The 10,500-nt window shown below is 33.8% G+C and overlaps 2 protein-coding genes across 2 annotated transcripts in view; one reads left to right on the top strand and one right to left on the bottom strand.

Moving 5' to 3' along the window:
• Nucleotides 1-475: 475 nt before the first annotated feature.
• LOC128168807 (snake venom 5'-nucleotidase-like) lies at nt 476-7,699 on the top strand (the record flags this gene model as incomplete). Its single annotated transcript, XM_052834972.1, is given in 7 exon segments — nt 476-661; nt 1,969-2,166; nt 2,484-2,615; nt 3,004-3,123; nt 5,884-6,039; nt 6,337-6,540; nt 6,989-7,699. Coding segments are annotated over 7 exon segments (1,181 nt in total), but the record flags the coding sequence as incomplete, so codon positions are not given.
• Nucleotides 7,700-8,693: 994 nt separating this feature from the next.
• Nucleotides 8,694-10,500, bottom strand: part of LOC128168809 (protein AMN1 homolog) — a 13,274-nt gene continuing 11,467 nt past the window's right edge. The window contains exons 6-7 of the mRNA XM_052834977.1: nt 9,890-10,001; nt 8,694-9,283 (exon numbers count right to left, since the gene is read on the bottom strand). Coding sequence (XP_052690937.1) covers nt 9,204-9,283; nt 9,890-10,001 — 192 coding nt within the window. The 3' untranslated portion in view covers nt 8,694-9,203. The remainder of the gene's footprint in view (nt 9,284-9,889; nt 10,002-10,500) is intronic.

The raw sequence follows: 10,500 nt of genomic DNA, 5'->3' as shown, positions 1-10,500 counted from the left end.
TTTCGATTAAGATAAAATAAAAACCGAAAAAGACAATTTTTAAAGTAGTCTTTAATATTCGAAGTTCAAATAGCCAAACAGTTCTAGGATTAATATCAATGGTTCGATTCTGTAGAATATTTCTGCATAACATAAATATACGTTGATTTTCCTCTTGAACTACAAAAATTTAAGAACCACAAGAAAAGGAGAACATTCAAACTTCCCGACATTTCAAACCAATGAACTCTAATTTATGAACTTACAATCAAAATCATATAAACTACATGTAGTTTGAAATGGATCAATAATATGCTCTATTTGAGAGTATATGTCATGAGGGTTGACGAAAATAGACCCACTGTTTTAAGTTTCCAAACCACAGGATGAAAACAATTGATACCGGAAATCAATATAAGTGTATATATTATATTTATGTTATTATAGGCATTGAATTTGAATGAATTATTTGATTGTACTTTTTTTTTGCTGACAGGAAGCCTGAAATTTGAGGACGAAGTGACGTCAATTCGCTCTGAGGTCACGAATTTACAAGGTCAAGGGGTCAACAAGATCATCGCTCTGGGTCACGCGGGATTTGCCGTGGACACCAAAATAGCAACGGAGGTGGAAGGGGTGGATGTTGTGATTGGGGGTCACACCAATACCTTTCTATACACAGGTAAAAATCCCAGATGTGTGGGTGCAATAATGGGGGGGGGGGGGGGGGCATCAACATTTCAGTCCGATTACTGTCAGGTAAATATCCAAGGTATACATATATATGAATATACATTGTACAATGTATATATGAAAAGGAATCTCTTGTTAGAATACCTTCATACGTAAAAAAAATATATCCCACAAAAGCACAAAATTATTTTCTAATGAATTAATGATACTAGTAGAGCTTTCAAGAGTGTAAACATAATCAATAACTGTGTACAAATGGCATTGTTGCTTGCAATGCCCCCCCCCCCTTCCTAACTTAATATAGAACTGGCATGTATATAATCTGTGACCAATGTCTAACGCGGCGCAATGACATGCAAACGGACGTGTCGAACAACTATGAGCTAAACACTTGAAATCAGCAAACACCTGTTTCAACACAGCAAACCTGTCAATGTCTACACATGATTCAACGAACGACTGTTAAGAGACAGTTTACTTACTCCATAGATGCTTATTACCCATCAAAAGCAAGGGACCCGGTCCATTAGTAAAATTATTACTAATATTAATATGCCTGTAAAAAGAAAAGAAATCTTTTTTTTTTATTTAAAATTTGTTTTTAACTTGATTTCATAATCAAAATAAACCTCTTCCTACACAGGTGCTCGACGCGGTTGAACAGTACTTCTAAAGATGACACGACTTATTGCATGCGAGCATTAAAATATTACTTGGACAATAATTTTGACACAGAAAAATTAATTCGATCTACTTTTGAGTGGTACTATTTTAAAATATGAATCATCTTGAGCATTATAGGACATTGTTCGATGTTCGAACAAACGGAATTTTATATAATTATGGCCAGGAAGACAGACGTGATTTTCAAAAGAGTGACGATATTCAATATATAGTAAGGGCAGGCAAATATATGTACAGCCAACTTGTGTGATCCGTGTCTTGATATTTTTTTCAGCCCGCAATAACATTGCATGAATTCATTTTCATACGTTTTTTAATTTAACTACTTAATACATGTAATTATAATCGATTATCACCAAATGGTTAAAGGGGCTTAATAGTCGTAACCATTTATAGGCCATATTTACCTCCAGTAAACGAAGAGCTCTGCATATAAAATTTAGGAAAATGATCAAATTGGAAATCTAAACTATTATTAATTTTTTTTTACTAAATAGTAGTATAAGGTCCGATAAATAATTGTTAAAGTTTTAGGCAGATCTGATGGGTAATTAGTTCACTGTTCAGCCTCCTTAATGGCGTTTTTCAAATGTTTGTTGTCCATGTTTGCAGGCACAGCGCCTTCTGTAGAGAAGCCGAGTGGTGATTATCCTCACGTGGTCAACAAAGCCAATGGCGAGAGAACGCTTGTCGTTCAGGACTACACATTCGGAAAGTATCTGGGCTTTTTACAAGTTCAGTTTGACAACACAGGGAAAGTTGTTTCCTACGGTGGAAATCCGATCCTACTTAACAACAGTATTGCAGAAGGTATAAAATCTCACCAAATGTTAACCATATTAAAAACAAAGTCAATTCTCTTCTTATGATTTAGAATATATAAAAAAAAAGTCTAACAAATGACTACAGTATGAAAAAATCATAACATGCAGAGCTAAAACTAAGCTAGATAAAAGAAGTTTTTGGTCAATTTATCAGACACAATACAAATGGAATCCGATACTAATTAAGTCATTATTTAATAAGTGAATGTTACTTTGTAAAACTCATTGGTAAATCTTTCATGTGGGTAAATGTGTGTAAAAAATCTGATTAGAGCTGTCTTCTAACAATGGTTATTTTTACAGATCCAACCGTTAAACAAGTGGTAGATACAATGTTTTTGGAAATAGAAAATTCCACCAAAGAAGTCATTGGTAGAACGTTAGTCAAGATGGAGGGATCAAGACCAGCGTGCAGGCTGAGGGAATGTAACATGGGTAAAAGTTATACAACGTTTTGCATAATTATCATTGTTTGAAAAGAAAAAAAAGGCTAACAAGTTTTATGCCTATATTTTCCCAAAATACATGTAGTTTAAAAGAATTCTTGTCCTCGGTTAAAGCATGCAATCGATTTTAATTGATCAAAACAAATAGAGGGTATTGTCTATTTTCTAAATTTGAAAATATATGACTGAACACAACAAAACCTGTTTAACCGTCCCTATTGATTAAACAATAAAGTATAAGTCCTATATAAATTATGCTTTGGTCAACTGACAAAGAGTTACGGTAATAGAATACCCTTGACTGTCTACAAGACATTGTGTTTGTGCTTTGGGCACAAAAAAGTTTCAAGTTCTCATCAATTATCTGATGATTTCAGGGAATCTGGTGGCGGATTCTTTTGTGTACATCAACTTGAAGAATGCCGACACCATTAACGCCACTCGCGTGTTCGTCGCCATCGTTAACTCAGGCTCCATCCGGGCATCGTTTGAAAGAGGCAAGACTTTATCAAGAATCAATATAATTCATTACTATTAAAGTACTAGTATATTACACGCTGCATGTAAATGAATATTTATATCTAATGATCAACCTTAAAGGGGCATGGTCACGATTTTGGTCAAATTTTATTTTTCTGTTGTTAGCTCACCTGAGCTGAAAGCTCAAGGGAGCTATTCTGATCACATTTTGTCCGCGTCCGTCTGTCCGTCTGTCTGTCTGTCCGTCTGTAAACTTTTCACATTTTTGACTTCTTCTCTAAAACCATGGGCCAAATTTAACCAAACTTGATACAAGGCATTCTTATGGGAAGGGGATTATAAATTGCTAAAATAATGGGCTAATCCCTTTTTAAAAGGGAGATAATTGCGAAACAGTGAAAATAGGGTGCATGTCTTTAAAAATCTTCTTCTCAAGAACCACTGCACCAGAAATGCCAATATTTACGTAAAAGCTTGTATATATAGTGAAGATTCTAAATTACAAAAATCGTGACCCCCGGACCAAAACTGGGACCCCAGGTGGGGTTCAAAGTCTAACAGAAAAACATAGGAAAAATGTTTAAAAATCTTCTTCTCAAGAACCACTGCACCAGAAAAGCCAATATTTACACAAAAACTTGTATATATATAGTGAAGATTCTAAATTGCAAAAATTGAGACCCCGGACTAAAGCAGGGGCCCCAGGCGGGGTTCAAAGTTTAACATGAAATACATAGGAATTTTTTTTTAAAAATCTTCTTCTCAAGAACCACTGCACCAGAAATGCCAATATTTACGTAAAAGCTTGTATATATAGTGAAGATTCTAAATTGCAAAAATCTTGACCCTCGGACCAAAACGGGGGCCCCAGGCGGGGTTCAAAGTTTAACATAGAAATACACAGGTTCAAAGTTTAACATAGAAAAACACAGGAAAAATGTTTAAAAAATCTTCTTCTCAAGAACCACTGCACCAGAAATGCCAATATTTTTATGAAACTTGTATATATATAGTGAAGATTCTAAATTGCAAAAATCATGACCCCCGGACCAAAACTGGGGCCCCGGGCGGGGTTCAAAGTCTAACATATAAATACATACAAAAATGTTTAAAAAATCTTTTTCTTAAGAACCACTGCACCAGAAAGGCCAATATTTACACAAAAACTTGTATATAAATAGTGAAGATTCTAAATTGCAAAAATTGTGACCCCGGACTAAAGCAGGGGCCCCAGGCGGGTTTCAAAGTATTCATGAAATACATAGGAAATTTTTTTTAAAATCTTCTTCTCAAGAACCACTGCACCAGAAATGCCAATATTTACGTAAAAGCTTGTATATATAGTGAAGATTCTAAATTGCAAAAATCTTGACCCTCGGACCAAAACGGGGGCCCCAGGCGGGGTTCAAAGTTTAACATAGAAATACACAGGTTCAAAGTTTAACATAGAAATACATAGGAAAAATGTTTAAAAAATCTTCTTCTTTAGAACCACTGCACCAGAAATGCCAATATTTTCATAAAAACTTGTATATATAGTGAAGATTCTAAATTGCAAAAATCGTGACCCCCGGACCAAAACAGGGGCCCCGGGCGGGGTTCAAAGTCTAACATATAAATACATAGAAAAATGTTAAAAAAATCTTTTTCTTAAGAACCACTGCACCAGAAATGCTAATATTTCCAGAAAAACTTGTATATATAGTGAAGATCTTTTCGAGACCTACACTGCTTTAATTTGTCATATTACTACGTAAGCATCTTTAAATAGTGTAGATTCTAAATTATTAAAGCCATGACCCTCGATCTAATACTGGGGCCCTAGTAGGGGTTCAAAGTTTAACATAGAAATATATATGGAAAATGTTTAAAAAAATGTCTTCTCGAGAATTACAATCCTACAGTTTGTGAGATTACTAAGCAAGCATCCTCAAATAGTGTAGATTATAAATTGTTAAAGCTAACCATAAACCCTGGACCAATACTGGGGCCCCAGAAAGGGTTTTAAAGTTTAAAATAGAAATAGCATATGATACCAAATTTAATGTTACAAGGAACTGTTGTTCAGGTGAGCGATGTGGCCCATGGGCCTATTGTTATTATTTACAATGCTTTATGAATGTATTTAAAATAATCAAATGAAATCTGGGTACCCGTCGATGAGTTTTAAGCAAGATACGGGGCTCACAATTCTTCGTCATGTACACAAGGCTCGTGCCCTGTTTTTGTTTACATAGGTTCAATATACCAGTTAAAAATCTTTTTCAAGATGATTTGTCTATATTCCTATTCTTTTTAAGCATTCATAAACAGTTCTTAACGATTAACACATTCATTTTAGGTCTAAAACTGGAATTTCACTTCAACATTCAAAATGTAATCAAATGCTTTGTTTACATAGCGAGGAATTGTAAGCTCTGTAACTCGCTTATAACTCAACAAATGACACTCAAATTTTGGTTTCCTATTAAAAATGCCTTATTGAAGCATTATAAACATTAAAATCGAAAAAGTAATTTTTGACCAAAATCGTGACCATGCCCCTTTAAATGTTTTATGCAATGTTGTACCACATCCAACTTGGACATGAAATTATGATTGTTACTTTTTGGTCAAGCAAGTTCTTTAGAAGACATTTTAAAATATTTCCTGTTTTTATAAAATAAAAAAAAGGTTCTATATTGGCCATGCTAATGGGAACAGATACGCGTATCTATTGTACGAAGAAAGCTGTATCTTATTGGGTTCTTAATATTCCCTCCCTCACGTTTGGACAGGAACCGTAACTCTGGGTGACGCTATCACTGTTCAGCCATACAGAAACACCATGGACACGATCCAACTGAAGGGGAAGTACTTACGCCAAGCTCTGGAACTGAGTGTGACGTCATACGACACAGAAGACCCAGATGGCGCGTTTTTACAGGTGTCTGGTAAGATCAATCTCAACTTTTCGGAACTTTCCTGCTGAACTTGAAATTATGCTCTTCGTTTTTCGGAAAGGTCAGAGAAGTTGCTTTTTAATTTGCTTTTAAAACGCAAAAAAAAAAAAAATTCTAAATGACTGTATTAATTTAGAAAACTCGACTGATGAAGACGGATAATATGGTCGAAATTTTTTCAAAAAAGTGTTTGACGGTGATTTTTGTTACCTATAAATAATCAAGATTTTTTATTTTTAAAAAGATATCTTTTATATGTTTCAACTTCTCCATATTTTCATTTAACAGGAATAAGAGTGAAATATAATCTAAAAAATCCAGAGAGACAACGAATTGTAGATGTGAAAGTGGTTTGCTCTGAATGCGAAGTCCCGGAATATTTACCGTTAGACAATGAGAAATTCTACGACATTGTTTTGTCAAATTACCTACTGAATGGTGGGGATGGTTATACGATGATTCGAGATAATGCTGTACAGACGCATGTTGTTGGTGAGTATATCAAACATTTGGTGATTCACGCAGGACATAAAGGTAGCTATATTCACAGGTGTTTAAGGACAGGACCGACCCTTCCTTTTCTATCCCCCACCCCCAGGTATCTAGACTCCAGGGACTTCACTCGTTTTTTTCATTAAATTTTCATTGTATGACATATTTATAATCTAATGTATACATCCATTGCACAAAATTACTTAAAACAAACATTTTGAAAAAAGCATATCCCATCTACATGTAAATATAATATAGAGGAGGTATGGCTATTTTTTCAAAATGTTATCATAATAATTTGTAACATTTATCCATTTCTGTAAATGTGTAAATAGTCAACTCTTAAAAATATAAGCCATCTCGATGAATTTATTAAGATTAAATTATTTTTACAATTGACATCAATATTTTCAGAATGCATTGTAACCAATTATATTACTTTTTAAAGGTATTTTGGACACGGACGTGTTCGCCGAATACATAAGGGCCACATCACCCCTCATCACTGGAGTGGATGGAAGAATAGAATTTGTGGATAGCAACGAGTGTTTAATTACAAGTACCGGAAGTAGATCAAGTGAATTTCCGGTTTTTCAAATGTTATTCTTTGCTTTAGTTTTCATTTGCTTGTGATAATTTGTAATGGAATGATAATTTGTAAATAAGAGAGAGAGAGAGAGAGAGAGAGAGAGAGAGAGAGAGAGAGAGAGAGAGAGAGAGATGCATGCTCTTAAAACAAATGAATTGCATGTACGCATAACATAAATTTATAAATTTATACGTTATTATGAAAGTGCATTGTGTGATTTCAAAGTTAAGGCGATGTTCTCTACTGATTGTTGTATTTTTTGTAAGTATTTTTATTTACATTATTTCAAAGTGAAATTCATGAATGTTTTTTTTTACTGTATATCTTATTGAGACATCATGTCAGAAAAATCACTCATGTGTTTTTTTTTTTATAGTCGTGAGGAGTGCGTGTTACAGTATATTGATATTATATAAGAGTTGTTCACTGTAATATTGTTACATTGACCTACATAATATACAATTAATACAATCGACCAGCGAAGAAGCCATCTCATCATTAAAGAAATCTTAACGTTCTCTTGTCTGCGTTTATATATGTACATGAGTGCAATAAACTTAATATTCTTGCGTTTGTTGTTTTTAATAAAATCATTGCAATGCATAACACTACATTTACTAAGATTATTTTCGTTTCCTGTTTTATAATGCTTATATGATTTATCTATTTTAAAGAACAAGTGATGTTTCTTAAAGAATAAGTAAGTCTTGACTGTGCAACTCTTCGGGGGCGATTGTTGTTCCTTACGACACCATAGCTTTCTTAAATATTTGATTTATTGGGATTTAAATTAATAAAATGACACAGACAATGAACTTAATTCCCATCCATTGTCATACTACAAGGTGTCCCTAGCTTCTCTATTTTGCCAACACTGTTTTAAAACCAGTAGTAGCACTGTATACAGGGAAATATTCGTCTCCATTTTATTTCCTCCCATTTTGCCCTCGTTGTCAACGGGTGAATATTAGGACTGGGCGAATTCCAAGGTATCAAATTATCTCTTTAAAAACAACTGTGTATGGGCGAATTTAAGATGGGGACGAAATTGTTTGCAAGAGTAGAGGGCAAAAACTAATAGGGGCGAAAATAACCCTGTATACGGTATTTAATTCTGAAATTTATATCAATGCAGCGCATTTCCTAGGAAACAAGTTTGTGCATTCCGGAATCTGAAAGGTTATACTGTTAGTCTCTATCTTGTCTACACGCCGTAGTACATGTCATACCATACCAAACATATAGCATACCTGAGAGATTAAAGATATAAGAAGAAAAGAATTTTGATCATTTCAATTTTAATGTAACTTTTCTGCCATGAATATTATGCCATACAGTAGGTAGGTAAGATGGAATTTGAAGATAACAATCTGAAAGCGTAGTTTCTAAATATCAACACAGTCTAATGCGTGCACAAGTTTTTTTAATTAGTTCTTTAAACTTATTAATAAATTACAATACGTACAGGTGCTACCACGTGGGCACATTTCTCGCAATATGATAAGTTTGAAGAGGTTGACTAATCCAACTTAAACACTTAAACACTATTAAAAACTATACAAAGTATGTTTTAAAAATGTATACATGAACAATAAACATAATCTTCAAAAAAAAAAATCAACAAGGTATAAATAAATAATCTACTCCGTTAGTTTGTCATTGAAATACTTGAAATACAATAAATCTTCAACTACCATATATAAATAAAGTCTGAAGTGAGCTTACTCAGCCAATTTGGGGGTGGGGGTGGTTGGGGAGTACTTCCATACAAAGATTCGTTACAAACAGCGAGTACACTCATCTATCCACACAATCTCTCCTACAGACATAAGACAAAGCCAATTGATTTATACACTTTGAATTCTATGTTACAATATGAGAAATATTAAATTCAAAAGCTCTTAGGATTTGCATTTTTTCCTTTCGTAAAAAATACAAAAAAATAAGAATGCATAAACGTTCCTCTGTTGCATAACTAAAAAGGAAACAATTTAGGTAACTGGTTGTGGTCACAGACAAGGAACTGAGTCTATGGAGTTATAACCGTGGCCAAGTCTGCGCATGTGCAGATGATTCAGTAAATAGTCCACGTGACTTGTTTCATCGGTGAATTCCGTTCTATTGTCACATTCTCCAAAGCTTCCCTGGCCATTTCTGTGGATGGAAAATGAGAAGCTTATTAGAAATTCTAGTAATTGTCATCGACTGTTTTGAACTTATTTTACGTTCTAGTTTTGTTACCTATAATATATTTACAAAAGTCAAATTGTTTGGCTTTTTTGACATTACGTTTGTTACATGTTTACATAATTTTACAATGTGAAAAAAAGATAAAAATGGCAATAATTGAAATATTCTATAAAATGATCAAAAGTTGAAAAGTAGATCAATATAAGTTATTTGGAATTATTAATACCATTCTTCGAATATTAGAACCATTTTAACACAAGCTTAGACTTTAGGTGGTTTTTTTTTAAACAGCAAAGTGACGTAATCCTGTCTATTTCGTTGCTGGCCACTGAGCAATGGCTCTTTGAATGTATAATTTATTTGAAACCAGCGTCATTTTTACATTGTTTTCATGCAAGAAAAAGATAGCTACATCCTACCGAAAGTCCATGGTCTTGTTAAAATAGTTCTATGTTGTGATCAAAGACGGTCGAGTGTGATCAAATCTATCATATATCACCTCGGCCATATTTGATAACCTCATACATGTAATGTATTCAAAGAATGATACTTTATTCCTTAAGTTTTAACCTGTGATTTTTGGACACCCGTGGAAGAGGAATATGTTGATCTGGGGACAGAACTGTAGTATGGCCTCCACCGACTCATCCGTCAACTCCCGGCATCCATTGATGTGAACTTCCTGTTAATGGCGGAAAGGTTTAAAATATCAAAAAAAAAAAAAAATAAATAAAGCAAAGAAAATATCATCTCAAAACAAGAAGACATCGTTATTTTCAATATTTGTGCGACAGTGATTAATAAATAACCGTCTGTATGAAATGTATCACATTGGTCGGAGACCAAAATGGAAATGGGGAGGTGTGGAGTTTGCGGGGGGTAGATAATTGTTGCAGACCGCAAGCGGAGAAGGAAAAGATGGAACATTACAACATAAACATACCCCCGGTAATTGCTCTTTGATTCATAGCTCAAGCATGGTAAAAAAATACATAAGTTTTTATTCATCCTTTTCGACAGTACATCAATAAATATAATTGAAAATAGCATGATCACTTACGTAAAAATTGTACAAAGTACAAAATTGTTTTATTATACGTCATGTGTCTGACTTTCAGAACACACGACTAAGAGATCTAAGAAAAATCAAAAATAATTTTGAAATGAAATGCCATCTTTAG

The sequence above is a fragment of the Crassostrea angulata genome, unplaced genomic scaffold (genome assembly GCF_025612915.1).
Source record: "Crassostrea angulata isolate pt1a10 unplaced genomic scaffold, ASM2561291v2 HiC_scaffold_55, whole genome shotgun sequence".
In the NCBI taxonomy this organism is placed as follows: domain Eukaryota; kingdom Metazoa; phylum Mollusca; class Bivalvia; order Ostreida; family Ostreidae; genus Magallana; species Magallana angulata.
This window is presented reverse-complemented; position numbering and strand designations above follow the sequence as displayed.